Here is a 20,851-nt window from a genome sequence, read left to right as displayed (position 1 = left end):
TCGGCAATGCATTGTGATTGGCTAGAATGTCAATTTATACGTATCTGAGGCTTTCGACACACAACAAATCAAGTGTAACACCTGCCTCGATTTTGAGGAAAGTTACTGTGTATGAAAAACTGACACTTGCAAAAAAGCTAATCCTGAAATGATACCACTGACTGACTGCACTGGACTCTACGAAAGAACTGACAGTGGTAACATAACGTTTTATAAAACTTAAGAATTCATACATATTTGTGTGCATTCATCAGAAGTTATTTCATATAGGTCCCGACTGCCACAGCTTGTGCGCAGTAAAAATTCAACAGTCTAGAAAACAAAACCCATAAAAGGTAAAACTGCATTATATTGTATTTGTTTTTTGTAAAGGTGTATATAATATATATATATATATATTTTTTTTTTTTAAAGAGCCTTGTATGCTATAATGTATATGGGACAAACCATGTTGGGTTTTTATCAGGTGGAAGGGTTTATTTTCCATGGGGCAGGGATGGCAAGCACTTTGGTCGAGTACATTAGATCCTGTATACCTGACCCTTATGATCCAGGCTAGACTATAAATCAGTACACTCACCATCTCTAGAGGCAATAACAATGTTGTGTGTAGACTGCAACTTAACGAATAATAAACATACAAAATATGTAAACCTCAGTACAACAGCAGCTGTCATTTAAAATCAGTGCTCATTCACACTTGTGGTAATCAGCTCAGAAATGAAGAGTTGCAATTTATCATGGCATTAAATTAATGCCAAATGCCGTACTGTACCATGAATACAGATTACTACCGGCTATCCGCGGTGCCAAACAAGGGAACCACTTTTTTTTACTGCAGACATGCAGCAGTGCCTCAACCCACTGAGCAATTTCACGGGTGGGTTGTGTCTGATGATCTGTGGTTACGGCAGGGTTAATATTACACGGCACAGCAGCTCGGAATGTATCAACCTGGGGAGGATGAAAGCTTCCTCTGGCGAGGCAAACCTTGTGCGGCAGGCACACGAACCCACCGAACTATCCTGCTGGCAGTGTCAGTAAATGGCTGCCACGTGCGCTACGCACTTGTGACTTGGACAGACTTTCTGCTTTTACACAAGTCTGGCGGCCTGGGGGCTGCGTCCCGGAGAGTGGGGGCAGAAGAGGAGTGTGGGGGCGGGGGCGCGAACACAGGCACCCCCCACAGGATTAACGCACCCCGCCTGAATGTAGCAGCTCACACAGATGGCATTCATTATCCGTCTATCAACCCACTCACAAGACCGAGAACTTGTGCTCCGTGAATTTCTTGGACCCGGGATCGAGAAGGATCGACAAGGCCATTCGCTGCTGTTAGTCTGCTATCCCACATGACCGCCCTTTACCACCAGGTTCTTAAATGGAAGTTAGACCGATTGCCTTCTCTGCAGCGTTTCGCAAAGGGAATAGATCAGTCAGCAAGCGAGTTGTAACAAGCTGCATGTGAATACAACAAGCACTGCCATGGTGATAAACATCAAAAAGCACCAAATACTTACAATCGAGGAACTTACATTTCAGGATGGCACAGTGTTTAATTTCCTGCTTACAAGAACAAGTAAATGAGATATCTGATGTTCTCACATTCAATAATGTGACATTATTACAGGGGGTTAGGCACACCGTAACAGACTGCTATTGCAACACATAAACCCACTGAAAACCCTCACCCACCCTCCGTATCCCCGCCGAAAAACCTACATCCAGGCACTAAAGTGAGCGTGGGTGTCCTCAACTTGGGAGGGGGGAGGCTATGCGCGCTTAATGTGCGAGTGTAGAGGTAGCATGTGAGTGCAAGGGGCGCCAGTACGTGGTGAGTGTGGGGTGTAATTAAATATAATGAAATGAGAACAAACTCCAAGTTGTCGTCCTCCTGCTGGGCTCTCACCTTCCTATACCACGCAAACACCAAACTGCCCATCCCCCTGCTCAAGCCGCCGGCCTCTCCTTGGAACAAGCATGGCGCGTGCTGCAGTCCGCCGCCGGCCTGCGACCAGGAAGTCAGGCAGGCCGGGCGGGACAACCGGAAACAGGAAGTAGGAGGGCGGGAGCCTACCCCGCCTCCCACGGAAGAGCCGCGATTGTTTTGAGCACCGGAGCAGGCAGGAGCCTACCCTGCGCCCCGGTGCCGAAGAAGGAAGGAAGAGTCCTGCTGCCGGTGAGAGCCGAGGAAGCCGGTGAGTGGGGCTTCGCCTTGTTGGGGGGGGCATGTGTGTGCGCGCGTGCGGCGGCGGGCTGTGTATGTGTGTGAGCGTGCGTGCGTGTGTGTATGTGTCTTGGAGTCTGTGTGTATGCGTGTGTGTGTGTGTGACTGTGGGGGGTTGCCTGTCTGGGTGCCTGCGTGTAAGTGTAAATGCGTGTGCATGCATGCGCGTTAGCCTAACTTGCTGGGAGTATGGGAGGGAAGTGCACGGCGCAGGACGGAACGTGCGCGCTCGCGCAGCCAAATCCGCCTGCTAAAGCTCGTGACAGTTTTTTGTCCCTCATTCCCCGGCATCGGACAGCTTTAAGTCTCCAGCCCTGGACGCATCCTTCGGATGCGAATTCCAGGGCGAGACCTAAAAAGCATCACAGAGGAGTTATCCAGGATATTTGCCTAAGAAAGGATTATAAATCTCTGGGTAAAAGAGCATTTTCTGGTCTTTATGGATTTGGCATGTTTCTTGTGATGACTGGAAATGGATTTCGTACAAAATAAATAAATACAAATGTCTGCATTTGTACATTAGATAGGGATTAATGAAAGGGGTTTAACCTATAAGGAACATTGAAGCTTGGTAAGAATAGTAAGTGGCAGCAGAACGCTATAATCTTAAGAAGTGTATTAGGACACAATGGACTGAAGCCCTTCATTTGAAAATGTGAATGATGGTAACAGGCGAGAATGATGTCAACCTCTTTTTCTGAAAGGCTTTTAGCACTACACAGATCAGTCCCGGCAGCCATTAAGAATAGCAACCCTGTACGTCTGATTTGAGCAAAGTGAGCAGGGTCGATGCTCAACAGTGTAATTAGGAAAACAATGGTCAAAGTAAAACAATACCACTAAGGAGTACTTAGGTCATGTTACAGGGACAAGGCGCATCACAAATAAAATGCCACACAGCCTTTTCAAACACGTTGTTGCTATGTAACAGAATACCAACATAGGTCTTGAAGACGATTCTCATAGTTATAATTTATTAAGTTCAGTTCCCAATACCAGGTGTCCGTCCATGCTTTAAAAAAAATAAAAAAACATTTTTAAAAAACATGACTTTCACATACTAGAGAGACCCACTCAATGGCTCTGGAATCCACTATCTATGTCTTGAAAACCACTGAGCATGCTGAAAAGTATACATGACCACCAACTCAGACAAGGTTTATACAGGGTTGAAGTGGACGGCCAAAGTTTGCCTATCCGAGAAGTGCAGACTCAAAACACTGGAATGTTGCCATGATTCAGAGTAATTCTCAAAACACAAGCCCCGGCATGGACACATAGCGCTTCAAATGAATGAAGCGTAGTGAACGCAAGAAGCAACTTGATAGTGCATAAATGTACCTATAAGAAAATGGAGCGTCATAAGTTTTGCAATCATAAAATAGTTAATGAATGGAGGTGAAGCAAGGAAGTGAAGAACTGTTGCACACATAACCAAAGTCGGAGCTAGAATCACTAGTCTTTAATAGTAAACTTTTTATACTCTGTCAATTTCTTTCAGAGGGAAATGTTTAATGACAGAGCTTTTCCACCCTTTAGGATAGGTTTTTTCTTCAGTAAGTAATGTTATGCACTCCTTAAACAAGCATTAGCATAGCCAATAGGTCTCGCCACACACATGTACCCACTTCATTTGCAATTCACTCAGGGGCCTGGTAAATATTTAGGGCTAGAGAGGTCCAGGGAAATGCCCCGTTACATGGCCCCCGGGGCCAGGTACTCCCCACCAGAGCAGGAATGCGCCAGGACCTTGGCAGAGAAGGCAGTCTTGAAGCTGGTGTGGGGTGTCTTCTCCTCGAAGACCTGCTCTTCCGGGACGCTCCTCCACCTGCCTTAGAGGAAGCTGTGCAGGATGTCCAAGGTTATCATCTCTGCCAGGGAAAGACCCTGTCCCAGTTTCAATCCATCCCCCCCCACCCCCCCTTCAGCACCAGGGTCTCCGCGTCCAAACCAGAGCCCATCATGAAGCCCTCTGCTCTGGGCACAGTGCCTTGATGAGGGTAGAGGCTTGAGCTGGCAGCAAACCCCTGAGCCTTAGGGTGTGTGCAGCGCCTTGAGGGGGGCACCGAGCCTTAAGGTGGGCACAGCCCTTTGAAATGGACGCAGGGCTTTGAGGTCTGGCACAGAGTGCCCAGAGCCTTGTAATGTGAGCAGTGCCTCGAGGTGGGCTTAGGGTCGAGGTGGGACACAGCAGCCGTAGGTAGACGCAGGACCTTGAGACATCAAAGTTAGCTTTGAAGTGGTCGTTGAGCACTGGGGTGAGTAGCCCCCAGGAGGGCAAACACTATGAGGTGTGGCAAATGGAGGGCAATGAGCTGCTTCCTCAAAGTTGTCTTTTGTGGGGGTGTGGCTGGATGGGGACATGATGGCTGGCTTCCAGAAACTCGTGGAGAGGGTCTCCCCGGTGAAGAGGGGCTCCTGGTGCAGAGGTGCTCTGGCACTCACCGCTCCTGCCCCGCGCTGTCTGGAAGACTTCCACCTGGCAGCTCCTCGGCCTGTTTTATACGAGTCGCTCTGACCACCCTAATTGGCTGGTAATCACTCCTTACATTGGCAGATAAGACTTGCTCTGCAAGAAAGAGCCAAACCTTCGGAACTACCCCCCTCCCTCTGGGAGGAGGAGGGAGGGCAGGTTGAGAGGGGGTCTCTGCAGCAGCCCCTCATGTGGCGACAGGGGAGGGTGCTCATTGGACAACTGCTGACTGCACAAACACCCCCCGACCCCCACCAGGTTCGACTAACCAATGCGGAGAGGCTTAAACTCCAGCACGTGATATCTGACGAGTGAGTGCCAGACCAAGAGAGGGTCTGAGGTGAAAGGGTGGCCACATTCCCACGCATTTCAACACTCACAAATGTACTAGGGGAAAGGTAGGGCAGCTCCGGTCAGTCGAAAAGCCAGGTCTTGAGAGCCCGTATGAAGGTGTGCAGGGTTGGTGACCGTCTCATTTCTACTGGGAAAGTGTTCCATGCTGTGGCTGCGGTGTAGGAAAAGGCTCTCCCTCCAGATCTGCTTCGGCGGACGCGGGGGACCTCTGCCAGGGCGAGGTCAGCTGAACGGAGGTTCCTTTTGGGTGCGTAGAAGCTCATTCTGTTGAGGTATTTGAGTCCGATGTTGTTGAGTGATTTGTAGGCGTGCGTGAGTAGTTTGTAGGTGACCCTCTTCTTGACGGGGAGCCAGTGGAGTTCTCGCAGGTGTGGGGTCAAGTGTTTGTGGCGCGGTATCCCTAAGAGGAGCCTGGTGGCCGCGTTCTGGATGGTTTGGAGTTTGCGAAGTAGGGATTTATTGATTCCTGCGTAGAGGGCGTTGCCGTAGTCAAGCCTGCTGGTGATGAGTGCGTGGGTGACGGTCTTTCTGCAGTCCGAGGGGATCCACTCGAAAATCTTACGTAGGATCCGGAGGCAGTTGAAACAGGTGGAGGAGGAGATAGCGCTGATTTGGCGGTTCATGGAGAGGGAGGAGTCCAGGATTATGTAGAGGTTCCGAGCGTGGTCGGTAGGGGTGGGTGGGGGTCCGAGGGCGGGAGGCCACCACGAGTCGCTCCAGGCGGAGGGGCGGGGTCCGAAGATGAGAACCTCGGTCTTTTCGGAGTTGAGTTTGAGGCAGCTGTCCTTCGTCCAGATGGCCACATTCCTCATTCCTTCCTGGAAACAGAGTCTGGTGTATTCTGGGTTGGTGGTGAGGGACAGGATGACCTGGATGTCGTCAGAATAGGACATGATGCTGAGTCCGTGCTGTCTCACGATGGCGGCGATCGGGGCCATGTAGATGTTGAATACAGTAGGGCTCAGAGAGGATCCTTGGAGAACGCCGCAGATGATGTCGGTAGGTTCGGAGAGAAAGAGGGGGAACCTGACTCTGTGTTTGGTTGGAGAGGAAGGAGCGGATCCAGTTGAGGGCGTTTCAGTGAATTCCTGTGTTATGGAGCCTGGTGGTTAATGTGCGGTGTGTCGAAAGCTGCGGAGAGGTCAAGGAGGATGAGGGCTGCGGTATGGCCCTGGTCGAGCAGCATACAGATGTCATCAGTGGCAGCGATCAGGGCTGTCTCGGTGCTGTGGTTGCTGCGGAAGCCGGATTGGGATGGGTTCAGGATGCCGTTGTCTTCAATGAAAGTTGTCAGCTGGGCGTTCACGAGTCTTTCAGTGACTTTGGCAGCGAAGGGGAGGAGGGAGATGGGCCGGTAGTTCTTGAGGTCAGATGGGTCAGCCAATGGTTTTTTGAGGAGGGGCTTCACTTCTGCGCGTTTCCTGTCCATGGGGCAGGTGCCCGAGGCCAGGGAGGAGTTGACGGTGCGGGCTAGCTCTGGGGTGATGGCTCTGTGGAAGATGTGAGGGGGCAGGGGTCTGTGAGGGCTACGGAGTGAGTTTTCTTCATGGTGGTGGCAACAAGTTCGATGGACGCGGGGGACCAGGTGGTGATGTTCGCCTTGGCGGAGGTAGTGGCCGTAGGGGTGAAAGCATTTGTTGAAGTTGTCGTAAAGAGTCATGATCTTCTGGTGGAAGAAGGTGCCGAGCTTGTCGCAGAGATCCTGGGAGGGTGTGTTGTCAGAGGCTTCGCAAGAGGGTTTGGTGAAATGCTTGATGACATTGAAAAGTTCGCTACGGCTGGCTGCGTTGGCGTTGATTTTTTCCCTGATGAAGGTTCTTTTGGTGTCTTATCAGCTGGTGGTAATTCTTCATGGCGATCTTGTGGTCGGTGTGGGCTTCCGTGGTCTTCTGGTTCCTGCACGTTTTCTCGAGGCATCTGCAGGCGCGTCTGGCCTCTAGGAGTTCGGTGGTGAACCAGGCCGCTTTTGGAGGATGTTTAGTGGTGGTCTGCTGGAGAGGGGCTAGTTTGTCGGCGCAGCTGGTGAGAACACACAAAATAAAGTAAATAACAGACTGATACCGGCGGATTATGGTATTAAAGTGCTTCAATGGCTGCATAGAGCACTTTAATAAGGGTGACAGATTGACAGACGAGGCCGAAGGAGGGAGCTGTGAAGCGGTTCTATAGGGCTTGAAGATGCTTACCAATATCTTTAACGCGCTCTATCATTGCAATAAAGCACTGTATAAAACGCTTTAACATATGTTATAATCTACCTACATGTGCATATAATGTACCTTAAATAGGGTGCCTAGAGTGCCAGTGGAAGCGGTGGGGATACCTGCTGGGTCGGGCACAGAGTGAAAGGATGTCAGTCCGCGCATACAGTCTCCGGATAATATTTTCCATGTCTTTTCTACAGAGTGGAGTCCTATTTTCTTCCTGATGGAGACCTTATTATTTCATGATACCACATTGTAGAGGTCAAAATGCTGTACTATTAAGAGTTTACTTTTTTGTATTGTGAACTACTAATGTTGATGTATACGGTGACTACTAATATGTTGCCATCATACGAATATGCAAATAAGGATAAATATCCACTGAGGTGAGAAAAATAGGTTAAACATTAGCATGCAAAGTATTTTTGAGTCATGGTAGTTCTGGACCCTTTTTTTGCATATTTTATTGGCATGCAGGATCATCCCCCCCGCACGACTTGTTGCAAGACGTGCTCTACTTAGGTCAGACGATAAGAATGGTAGTGTTGGGGGAGACGAATTCAGGACTTACTATAAACTCCAATAACATGAATTCACTGTGAAAAGGATTGATTTAAATATGTCTTGGCTGAAGAAAGGTGCAGTTAACTCCCGTGGCATGCTACTTATTTGAAGAAATCAATGTAAAAAATATTCCCATGTTATTTGAAGACTTCTATTAACTTCTTCAGCTTTTTAGCTATTTTTTTCGGAGGGATAAAAATCTTGTAGGAGATATGAACAAGCAAAATGTCGCAAACGAGCTGTAGCGATGGTTTTCCCCACGCTAGGCCGGCGATGCGTTGAATCCTTGCCGCAAGGGAGGATGATGCGTCGGTCTGAGAGTGCTTGCGGAACAAGGCAACAGATTTCTTCACGCTAGGCCAGCAATGCGTTGAATACTTGCGGCAAGGGAGGATGATGCGCTGATCCTGTTGCGTGTGCGATCTTGTTGCGACAAAAGAAAATAGCGCCCCGCGAGGGAGCGACGATCAGGGTGCGATGCGAGGAACATGGCAGACGCACGGCGCCCGCTCTGCGATGATCTGGGCTTAGCGAGCCTTGGACAAGCCCGCAAACGTGCGTTTCGATGATCTTCGGTTTGCGAGCGCTCGGCGGCAGCTGCGCGATGATTTTTCTTACGCTCTTCAGCTGCAGCGGCTCGCAAACGGTGTTAGCGACGATTTTCAGCACTCTCTTCTCTGTAGAAGAGCTAGAGGCCCTGGAACTCACAGGGGCCTCACCTGCCGATAGAAATCCCTGCTGGGAGGAATCAGGAGGCTGGTGGGGGAGTCAGATGGGCTTGTGACTCCAGCAGGAGGCTAGCTCTCTTCTAGCTCTTGGGTGATTGCTTGAGCAAAAATAAAAGTTTCTCAAAAGTCCTTTTCCCTCTTCTTCCAAGTCCAAGGGGAATTACTGCAGGCCAGGAAACAGCACACAAGCACAAGGACAGTCCTCTCCTGCAGATTCCTTCAGTAACACGGACAGAGTTTCTTCTTGACATCCAGGAGCAATACCATAATCAGGGGTTTGGGCACAGATATTTATACCCCATAAGACTTTGTTCTCAAAAATCTCTAGTCACTGAACCCAGCCAGAACCAGTTCTGCTCAGGCCTGGAGCACTTCGTTTACCAGGCTGCATCCTTCCTTTCAGAAAGAGGGGGTCTGCCATCAGACGCACAGTAGGAGGTGGAGCCAGTATTCACCTTGCCAGGCACAGTCCTATTCAGGTCAAGGAGCTACCCCTCCCCGGTACTCAATGCAGATCTCTCTATTCAACCCAGGTCTGACTCAGCCTGCCTTGCCCCTCTAAACCCAGACAGCCAATACACATAACAGCAGAGCACACTGGAGGCTTAGGCAAGAAAATACCTACTTTCTAAAAGTGGTATTTTCAAACACAGAATGTTAAAACCAACTTCACTATGAGATGTATTTTATCATTCTGAGTTCAGGCATACTAAACTCGAATTTCTTCCATGTTCCCTGAGTCAGATAGGACTATAAGATTTAATAGCCATTCTGCCCATTCTGGCCTATGGAGAACAGGTAGCCTTGCAGCAGTGAAAACAAAATGGAGGGTGATTCACTACCAGGACATGCTACACATACCAAGCCATGTCCTACCTTACACACACAAGACCTACCATAGGGGTGACTGACATGATGGTAAGGGAAGTTTCAGGGGCTGGGAAGTGTGGGCACTTCATAACCAAGATGGCAGTTCTGGACTGCACGCAGACACTGCAGTGGCAGGTCTGAGGAACACCTTACAAGCTGCTTCTGTGGGTAGCGCAAACCAGCGCTGCAGGCCCACCAGCAGCAGCATTTGGGTTACCAGCCCTGGGCGCACACACAGGCCACACTACTAGGGACTAACAGGTAAACCAAAAAAGCCAATCGGGGATATACCAATTCACAGTCATATTTACACAGGGAGCATTTGCGCTGTGGCACTGAATGGCAGTGCTACAGCGCCCAGAGCATCTAATACCAGCAAAAGCAGAGGAGACAACAGCGGAAAATGGAAGGGAGACCCACGCCAATGGTGCCAGGTCTAACACAATGCCAACAGCTTAAACTATTGCAAATGGGAGACCTATTGCATTGAAAATGCTTCTTTAATTACGCAAATAGTGAATAATATTGTTCACTGTTAGTGTTATATAAAATAGAGTATATTAGCTAACATACGTCCCTATCTGGAAGCTAAGGTAAGTAAAATAAATACTGTTAAATGTATGTTGTATGCATGCTTGCGGGAGAGTGTGTGTTTATGTGTGCAAGTGTGTGTGAATGTTAGTATGCCTGTGTCTGCACCACTGGCTGTGCTGTAAGTGTAACTGGAATGTAGGTGTATCTCAGTCTGATGTCTGCGTCCCAGCAGCACTACGCCGTGACCTGTGTTTGTCTCCAGCTGACCTGAGTTTCTGTGTATGGGGGGGGGATATACATCTTTGCAGTCTGTCCCATACTCGCCGGCCTGCATGCGAGTGTTTGTGAGGCCTGTCTGCAACATGCTTCAGTTAAGACACCACTTCAAAGTCCACAGCCTCGCTGGTGCTTTTATGCTTCGAGCGAGAAGCTCCTTTGAGTGAGATATGGGCATGCTGGGGTGGATATCTTATGCTGTGTAGTAGGAAGAGGGTGAGTCTGCCACTACCGGGGTGGGGGGGGGGGGGGCTTTTGTCATTTCTTTGCAAAACAAGAAGCGCAGCAAAGAGGAAAGGCACGGCGGAAACTGATATTTACTTCTTCCGCCTGATTACCATTGATTTTTAATTCAAAAGTGATGCAATTAAGACTTCATTTAGCACACATATCAAGGCACACAAAAAGGCATCCGGGAGACGGTGCTGTCGGATAATACCCAGGAAACAGCTTTTTTTGTTTGGACTCTGACAAATGCAGTGGGTGCCCGGAGCAGATGCAGGGCAGGCCTTTCTTTGCGGAGCTGGTGTCTGCTGTCTACGTCTGAGGTTCGGGCTGGGGACAATGGAGGTGGCCGAGCAAGGGTTGACACTGTCGCTCATTTTTTTTCCTCTGCCTTTCTTCCCGGGGTCTCGGCTGCAGAGCGGTTCATCTTCTGTGCGAGTCAATTTGTTCCCTCGGACAGGGGAGATGTGGCCAGAGATCAACCCCCCGCGTGTCAAACAGCTCGGCACGGGATGCACCCGGCGCCTTCCGCAGAACCTGGAGAAGCTCTGCAAACACGCGCGGACCCGGCACTGGTGCGTGCAGCGAGTCTGACCCACAGAACGGGGAGTGTTCTGTTAGTGCCTCTGAGTGATCGAGCCGGATGATGATCCACCATCCGCGAAACGTAATACATAAAGTAATAAATAAACAAGTGTGAATAAAGTGAGTTTAACATTCAACAGTCACTAGTTTCACTTCTGCTCGTATTACTTTTTTCAATTCAAAGGCAATGTTTGGATGTGAAAACATTTGTCAGTTTCTCCATCCATCCCAGTGTGACACCTAATCCAGCGCGCTTTGGTTTCTTTCTTATCGGGAGTCAGAGCTTCTTAAAAGCTTTTGTGTGTACACACCTGAACTCTTCGTAAACTGCAGTGAACAAGAAAAGGGCGGCGCGTGCACCCAAAATATTACTACAAGCAAGGAAAGCAGCTGTAAATAGGACTCGACTTGCCCATATCTAAGCAGATAAGCCGTCCCCTGCCAGACAGTGCAGGTTTGAAAGAGAAAGAAAAGCACACGTCTGGGAGAAAACACGAGAAGTCTGGGCAGGGAGGGCACCGAGGAGCACAATTCATGGCCCTGGCAGCATCTCCGGATGACCGCAGCCTCGCATGTTGACAGAAGAGAGGGTACTTCCGAGGGCGATGCTGTGTTCGCAAATAGTGGCTCTGCAGGTACCATGTGATGGTTGTTTATGAGTCTGGTACCCGGACACGTGGCACCGCACGAGCCCACCCTCCTCCTCCGTCCTGCATCCCAAACCTCCCCACCCTTCCCTCAGACTGTTACCTCAGACAGTAAAGTCGCCAGCAGCTATTTACATTTAGGAGGACTGCTATCCTTTTCTTAAACTAAACAATGAGACTGTTTGGACCTTTTTTCCATTGTTACTTTGAAGCTGCTGCGCATGTTGTCACTTTTAGGAAAAGCAAATAGAAACCGAACACTCTCCAGTTAGTGTACTGACAGTGTATAATGTCTCTGCCTGGGTGCTCAAGTATCCTGGAGAGGCGGGTGTGTGCCATGTCCTTTGTTGTGATCACATGGCCTGTTATTCCCAGAGGCAGCCGCATTGTCCACTCTCAGAGCACGCGTGCGGCTCACACAATAGAGGTGCGTCTAATGATCCCACTCTCCCGCTTGTTTCAGTCTTTGTGTCTTTGGACAGTAGTTATTTATGGGGCAATACAGACTCACTTGTGTGGCTGCAACACCCAGTCAAATATCTTCATAAAAATAGATCTTTCGTAACATGCTCCATTTGCGATCTCGGACGGAAGCTTCTTAAGGGGACTTGTAGTAGACACACATATTAAATAGGCCCATGACTAAACTGCAATGCGAATCCCCTGGGCACTGGTTCCTTTTCTGCCAGGTACCAGAGCACCTCTTTCTAAGTATTAAAACAAGCGCTCGCCATCTGTTTTCACTCAGCTACTAGTTTATTTTTGCATCGCACTTTCACTTTAAGTGACAGCGCGATGCAAATATAAACAAACGGCTGAGTGAAAACAGATGGGCTCCTACTAAAGATAAGAAATTGCTTTGCGACAGCCACAAAGCAGACGAGCCAGTTTGGATGGGCAGGCTGAGAAGGTGAAAGGGCAGCAACCAAAATACCCCATTTCCAATGGGAGGCCACCGTTCAGCGTAAACAGTGACGCAAGACAATGAAAATGAGGGGCGGGGCTTTGAGTCCCCTTCTGAAAACCCCTTATTCACACTCTCTCTCCCAGCGAGCAGCGCTTTGCGCTGCAACGCCAGGCGAGAACTTAAAAACGAGCCTATAGTTGCATTAGTTCAAATGAATATGATCATGTAAATGATTCCAGGATACCATACATGAGCAAGTTAATGAATTCCCATGATGGAAAGGTGCGGAGTTCAAACTCATGACGAAGATAGATTGACAGATTTATACTCTTGAAGTGGTGACCCTTGCAACTTGTTGATAGGTTGTAAAACGGACTTTTAGCTCCAAAACAACTTTTCAAATATATGGGTTATGGAAATTACTGCACTGTCACACATTAAACTACAAAGCACTGACTGATAAGATCAGCGAAGGGTGGGAAATCAATAAATGAAGAAAAAAAATAAACTTTATTCGGCTGGTATGCCAACTATAAAAGAACAATTCACAGAATACAAAAAGAATTATCTTAAAATGGTCATGAAAGTACAAAACACACATAAAAGCAGACACTCAATTTATATAAAAAATACGCCCACGCAGAGTATAGTCGATTAAACATCCATAAATAAGGCATGACTCTTCCTAGTAACTAAAGTACATTTAGTAAAGTTGATCATTGCAAAACAAATCTGCGGCGTCTCCAATTTTGGGAGAATAGTAAGGGATGCCCTGTGCTGCTCAGGGGATGTCCTGCGCTGTTCAGACTACTGAGACCAAAAAGTATACTTCCTGTGCAGGATGTACAAGCTACAAAACAGCATGAAGTGCAACATGCTTTGATTTGTGTGGGAATAACACAGGGTATTTGGGTGTTTAGCAAACCAGGTGCCCTGGGGAGTATACGCTACCAAAAAATGAAGTTAAAACAAAACAAGGTCAAATCTATATCTGCCGCTATGAATAAAATTCAATTAAAACGCCAGACCTAGTGAGGATTTGATAGATGCATAGTTGAGTGATATCTGAGATTGACAGAACTCCCACAGGCTGCCTATTTGTCTGCAATCATAAAACCAGTGCTTTAGTACCACAGGTAATACTGCTGGATAAATTAAAAAAAACTAAAATACCTAGATTCAGAAAAGCAAATTTTAAAATAATTCAGCAAAGGAATAGCTGCGTCATTGACCAGATGGAGGCAATCTTTTAAAATCTCCCTTGTGAGAGTTGGTTCAGTGGCCAGCCAAGTTCTTATCCACAAAAGTAAGGGACTGAATGTAATTTTATCCTGCTAGCAGTTTGCACCAAGCGGCACACGATAGTGGACAAGGATGCAGCACTGCCAATAATGTATTTATTATATTTTCAATTATCTGGAGAAGGGACATAATTTTTATAACCCCACGCTTGTCCTCCATAAGAGGCTAAACCAACACATTTAGCATTATAAACAGCAGAGGTTTCTTCATTGATTTTTTGACCCAACTTTGTAGCCAAGTTAGTAACAAAGTTAATCGATTTCTGGAAGTGAAGACAGCTTAATCTAAAAACAAGTTTACAACCAAATTCAATTCTGAGGTAAGTGAAGCTGTTTACAGTGTCCATATGCATTCTGTATACCAAGCTTATTAGTGACTTGTCAAACCCTTGTTGTTCCATGACGGACCACAGAATAGGGAGGTTGACCATGTCAAATGTGCAGGAGAGGTCCATACACGCAAGATGAATGGACCTCCATCCCCTTTTTGCACTGACATATTTGCCAAGGATGAGCTTTAAGTTAAGACACTGATCGATTGTGCCCACTCCTTTGCGAAACCTATACTGCACCCTAGAGAGAAGCTGTTTAACCTCTATCAATGCCTCCAATTTAGATGCAGTAATTCTGCCCAGGATCTTACATGAGCCGCCTAACATGTAAATTAGGTGATAGGCAGATTTTGTATTCCCTTTCTTGAAGATTGGTACCTTAACTTCCTTCCAAGATGGTATTAGGTGACCTCGGACAGCCACCCTAAAAACATTTCTTAGGATGGGTGCCCACAAGGTAACATTTGATTTGAACAGGTCCATTTGGACTCTGTCCGGGTCTGCACTTTCCTTGATCGACTTTCATTCAATGCAGTCGTTACATCCTTAACCTGAACTGCCTCACTTAATGTGAAAAGTTCCTCCCGACTTGGCTGTGTAACATCAATAGATAGTGATGGAGAAACATCTTTTTTGCAACTACAGATGGAAGAGAAATGATCAACCCAGGAGTCGACAGTAATGCTCGTCCCTATACTAAGTTTATTGTATCATGTGAAAAAAGGTTAATTTACAGTTTTTCAAAAGGTGACAGTCTTTTAATGTGCCTGCCCTTTGTTAGTCCTCCCTAGCTTCCCTCCTGATCTCACCTTTCCTTTGCACAATAGCCTTCTTGTAATCACTCCTGCAGTTTAATTTCTTTCTCGGAGTGGGGACTTTTCACTAGGGCCATTTTAAGTCATTTATGTATGGTTAAACCAGCCCTTCAGGGGTTTGCTGCTCGAAGCATTGTTAGTTAGCATCTTAGAAGAGATCGCTGCAAAAATGTAACCAAAGGCCTCTACAACTCTCGTATGGGGTTCTTCACAGGAGGTTATAACTCAAAAGGCGTCTGGATTTTCCTTAATAATATCCTGCCTTCATTTATTACTAACAATGTCTCCCATTTGCTTCTTATGCCCCTATTGTGAGAAAACTCAATTGGCAGGCCAGTATCAGGTTGCCCATCTACGGCTAAATCCAGAAAAAGGAAGACCATTAACAGATTATGGTCTCTACAACATATAACCAATACCTCATAATTGTTTAAAGGGGCATAGGTCCTTAGAAATAATGACATGGTCAATGTTGCTCCCATGCCCTTTACCAGTTTATGTAGGAGGGAGAAGTGCATTTGAGCATTTAAAATCTCTGGCACAGCACAGATTAGTGGAAAAAGAACTCCATTAACTGCCTCCCCGTATGGTATGGTACACTTCTGACCCCTTCAGACCACTCAACCCACAAGGAATAGTAGAACTGTCCTTCCATAAATGCAGGTTAAAATCTCCAACCCATACAACTACAACCTCCTTGCTATGCCTATGTTGTATATTTACAATATCCTCTTCTAAATCATCAATGACCTTTGTTGAATTGTAATAAAGGGCATTTGAATAAAAATGTATCCAAGCAATATCGTACGTTTCTGGCAACATTAGTAGAAATAACTCGTAGACAATTATATTTAACTTCAGATATCTTACATTTGAGCAATTGTGTGGCAAAAAAGTAGTTGGGCCATCGTCTGACATTCCGGCACTGGATGGAGTCGCTACAGAATTTATGCAATAAAAATCATTCAAACAGGGCTCCTCCCGGGCCCAATTTTTCACTGCAGATAGATAATGTCATGTTCATATAAAAGCAATGCTCAGTCTGGATTTGCAAGTATTCCCCGAATCCCCGCAACATTCCATGACAGAATCTTCATGCTAGAGCTCTTACTGGAAATAGCTGGTGGTTGTTGATCAGCAGTCTTTGCGAAAAAAGACTGAGCCGTGGGAGACCCAATAAAATTATTATTTTTGGTGTTCGGAGCGGACAGGCCAGCCACGCACAATGAACCAGGGTGAGAATCTAGCAGACAGCCTGCTGTGTCTCATGTAAACCAGACTTTCCAGGTTGGTTACCCCAGTGTCCGGGAACCGTCAGTCTTGGCCATTCAAGAATGAGAGGGCATCAAAGCTGTTCATGGTTGGAACATTAAATGATAACTTCCCAGGATTAGCAAGATTAGCAGGTATGCCTGCTCGGGTTCAGTCCCCTAATAGGTCTGCTGGGCCTGTAGATATACCCCAATGGAAGAGTTTTTATTTTTCTCTTACCTAAAGTTGTCCTGGTAAGGCGCTAAAGCAACAGCTCAAAAATGTCGAGGTTCCTCAACATAATCATGCAGTCCTCTGAGGAATCTTTAGGATGAATGCCCAACCAAGTGGTCCTTCTCACGGAGAGAACTGCATTTGCTAAATGCTGCAACCAATCAGCTCAAAACCTATTTATTTGTCCAGGCCATGTGATCCTCAGTACTATGAGGTGGTAATATGGGAACGTCCTTCAGGATGATTAGATACGGTGTACATTCTGGGGGTAATTGAGGGTAAATTGTACGAGATCTACCAGGGTTACATGGCAAGTTATTACCAGCAAGAGCTTCTGGTTTCGGTTCAGTCGCTCGTACCCTCCTGGGATGCTGGGCTGGCCCCACTAAAGTGCCACAGCATGCCGGTAATGTGTGATTTGTGGTGCTAGGTGTACGCTCAATTACTGACTGATGAGATCAACAAAGGGTGGGAAATTAAAACACTGCTGAAAATGAACTTCACTGAAATCAGTAGGACACTTGATCTCTAAAGTCACAAAGAAAAGGTGGTCTATTTCTGTTTGAGAGAGGACTGTGCTTCGAAATATAGTTTTTAATCACCAATCCCATTTAAACATCCTTATCATGTTTACTATAATAAAACAAATTTACATTAAGTTTGTGAGTCTTACTCATTTGTCGATCTCCGAAGCTGATGGCTTCAGCAAGCGGACTCCAACCCTGAGCATTTTTCACCTTGACAGGAGCGTTATGAGCCAAAAGTAAATGGGCACACTCTGTAAAAGAAAAGGTTTAAAACTTTGAGGGGTTTTCCTCCTGCACGTACTGAATGTGAAATAAGAATAAGAAATCTATACAGACAAAATCTCAATGAATCAGCCTTCCTTCCATACAAAAACAAAACAGCAACCAGCAGATGGCCATGTAGGAAAGCATTAGACTGTTTGCAAATCACAACACACAAGTAACCTGCTGAGCAACTCTAATGCATTAGCTCTAAGGTGCAGTAATATGCATCAGCAGAGCTACGCCACTGCCCACCTCCATGATACTGGTGGGGTTTTGAGAGGAATTGTAGGAAGAGTTGAAAGTGATTGCTTATGATGCAAGGGCAGGATGCAATGCTGGAAATCACTTTTTATTTGACCACACCCCTGCCTACCAGAGTTTTTTTCAGTCAAACACTCATTGTCTCTTGCAGTGTTCGAGAAGTAAACGTCTCTCACTTCTAGTACTGGCTATTTGGTACTTCATTCTGCCCCTAGAGAGTGCTTCCACTGGATTGCATGATGGACTAGTTCACAAACCAAACCACATTAAACAATTGCACTTTTTAACCACACTCAATCATTTATGTCAGACTTTGATTTGATTCATTGCCACTACACTCAAGAGTCAATACTACCCGTCCATTATCACCACCTGACCACCTCATATCTACAGTACTATGTCCCCTAGACAGCACATAAATCCCCACACCACTGCACTACCATTGTCCATCAAAACAAAAATATTTCCCAGCAGCAACTATAAAGCACCCTCACACAACACTACTGCATCACTATCCCCATGATTCCACTGACATATAACACTGAATAACTTCTGCCATCAACACACTATCACACCTCAGCAAACACTACCGCCTCACCTCACTATTAATTCATCCCACAACCACAATACTCACACCACAACACAACACAACACGTCTGTCTCATGCCCTGACCATTAACTGCACACAACCACACTACTAAACACACCTCAGTACCACAATTAGTTATACAATGCCACAAAGCCACATTCAAGGCACAAATCTGGCCCATTTAAGCAATCTACCACACTCCATCACTGCATTGTGTCTCCTAGATTGTACTACAACATAACAGAACAGCAGTACAACCTACCACCACCAGTTTGGGGTAATTCTTGGTCTAATTGTGGTAATTCTTGACAGAACATTGCCAGCATTGTTCCCACCAGAAGCAGAATGGTCATGGCATAATGGCAGTAATTATCTACACACTGTTCGCACCCATAGCATGAGGCAGACCACCTTTGTCTAATGCTTGCTCTGCCATATTTAGGATAATTATTTATATAGTTTGGGCAAAGCTGAATGCGGGTTCTCAGCCATGGTGTACTACTGTCACTGGCATAAAATTGGCGATTCTTAGCATTTTCGTAACATTATCACTTGCCTCACCTAGAAGACTGGTGCATCAATTCACTGTTTCATCCATTCATCCATACATGCACTCACTTATTCAATCATTCATCATTGCCTTAAATCATTAATTCAACCAATCACACACAAACACTTGCTAATCAATGAAGATAGCAAACACAAGGAGTTGATGGACGGAGCGCTGAAACCTTTCAGACACTCACCCCCAGTCATAGATCTGGGTTGAATCCATCATCGTTCTTTAACTTACTTTGCTGTTGTTCGCCCTAAGTTGGCAGGGTATGCCCAGACGTGGGTCCCTTGCTCACGGTGCCACTGGATTCAAGCTAGCCTGGCTGATGAAGGGTGTTACCCAGAAACCAGTCCCAGGATGCTTGTTCCCGGTTCAGGGAAGACCTGGCTTGGCAGTTCGGGCTGCCGTGTTCCCATGAGCCACAGGATCAAGACTGATTTACATATGGCTGGGTCTGAACTGAGGTGGCAAAGTGAGCTAAAGAATGATGATGGATTCCACCTAGATCTGTGACTGAGGGTGAGTGTCTGAAAAGTTTCAGCGCTCCGTCCATCATCTCCTTGTGTTTGCTTTAATCAATGAAGATACAATTGTAACATTTCCAAAATAACCTAACTACTGGTTTTTACCAATGCTTGTTTGGACAAACTATCACACCTTTTGATGAATCACTTTACAAATAGAGACAACGGGAAACAAGCATTGGCAATTCCAGGACTCCTCACCTTTGTGACCTATTGGATTAGCCAATTCTTTTTAGCCACATCGCAGAATCCTCGATACTGTGCAGCATGGCTAAAGTTAATAATACATTTTTAAACATCTATGTAAGTGCACGCATGGGTAAGTGCACGCATGGGTACCTTTACAAAATGATCCACTGGATTTTTCTTCTTAGTAACTGATCCAAGATAGATCGGTAACTAAAAAGAAAATGAAACACGCAAAACACCTTCTCTTAAGCAGACAGGGAGCAGCTACATGATGTCAGTGGGTGCAACCATGAAGCAACTGGGGAGAGGGTGCGGGCGAGCATTGAATCAACCAGGAAGGGGATGCAAAAGCAATGTGAAGGGCTGAAGGGAAAGTGAGAGCAAGGGGGGAGCAAAGGCAACACAGGGGTCAGGGGAAAGCAACTCGGAGGGCGTGGGTGGGTAAAAGAAGATAAAGGCGGGTGCAAGAGGTAGGGGACAGGGAGAGTAGTCAAGCAAAAGAAAGCAACATTGAAAGATGGGGATAGACGTACACGAGGAAGAGGACTTGAACACATACACTGAAACAAAGTTCTTCACACAGAAGAAAAAAGTAGAGCCTGAAAAGCAACCACTGAAAGCAGAGAATAAGAAGCAGGCAAATATGAGTGACAAGAATGTGAACTAATGGTAAGCAATAGAAGGGCTCCAAGACCCTTTATGTTTGCGGACAGCCACAACATGCCTCGCACAATGCCTAGAAGGTCCCACCTAAACACTGGAGCACCAAGTCCTGGGTCAGGTTTCAACTTTAGGTCTTTAAAGCTTTATTTCGTTTGTCTAAACCGGATCACTACCTCTCTAATGACATAAAACAGATGGTAAATCAGATGGTACGTTTTTCCAGAATTGCTTTACTTAAACGTTTCTCTTTTTTTTTAGTATACTTCATTATTTTCTAGTAGGAACGACTTATAGTTCAGTTAGTACACCACCACAGCTTTTACCTCCATTTGTAAAATCGAACGGCATTTAAAAAATAAAAAAACGTGGATATCAGTTTACAGTTAAAGCTAGAGCATTTAGCTAAGGTATCCAACTAACACATGAGAACATGTTAAGTTATTTACATGTTACATAAAAAGAGTAGGACATATTTCAATAAGTAAAGTAACTGACGTAAATAATTACTTGCCTTTGTTTCCTAATGTCACCGCAAGATGTAATGGGGTGTTTCCTAAAAAAATGAAATAAAATATTATTCTTGTGACAGTATATACTTTTTTCCCTCGTTCTTAGCCGTTCACATCTCAAAAAGGCATGATATAGGTTGGTGCCAGTCACTACACACCTGAACATCGATGACTGGATAGAGGCTTCCTGAATAAACAAGCCTTATCTACTTACTTGGTGGACCCAGGTGATTACAACAATA

The 20,851-nt window shown here is 46.2% G+C and overlaps 1 protein-coding gene across 2 annotated transcripts in view; it reads right to left on the bottom strand.

The window, feature by feature from the left end:
• ANKRD13C (ankyrin repeat domain 13C) overlaps positions 1-20,851 on the bottom strand; it is a 394,963-nt gene that overhangs the window by 297,392 nt on the left and 76,720 nt on the right. For both annotated transcript variants that reach the window (XM_078668732.1, XM_078668741.1), the window contains exons 2-3: positions 20,612-20,653; positions 17,201-17,305 (exon numbers count right to left, since the gene is read on the bottom strand). In XM_078668732.1, coding sequence (XP_078524858.1) covers positions 17,201-17,305; positions 20,612-20,653 — 147 coding nt within the window. The remainder of the gene's footprint in view (positions 1-17,200; positions 17,306-20,611; positions 20,654-20,851) is intronic.

Source organism: Lissotriton helveticus, chromosome 1_2, assembly GCF_964261635.1.
Source record: "Lissotriton helveticus chromosome 1_2, aLisHel1.1, whole genome shotgun sequence".
Taxonomy (NCBI): domain Eukaryota; kingdom Metazoa; phylum Chordata; class Amphibia; order Caudata; family Salamandridae; genus Lissotriton; species Lissotriton helveticus.
Note: the sequence above shows the minus strand (reverse complement) of the source record. Positions and strands in the feature narration are given on the sequence as shown.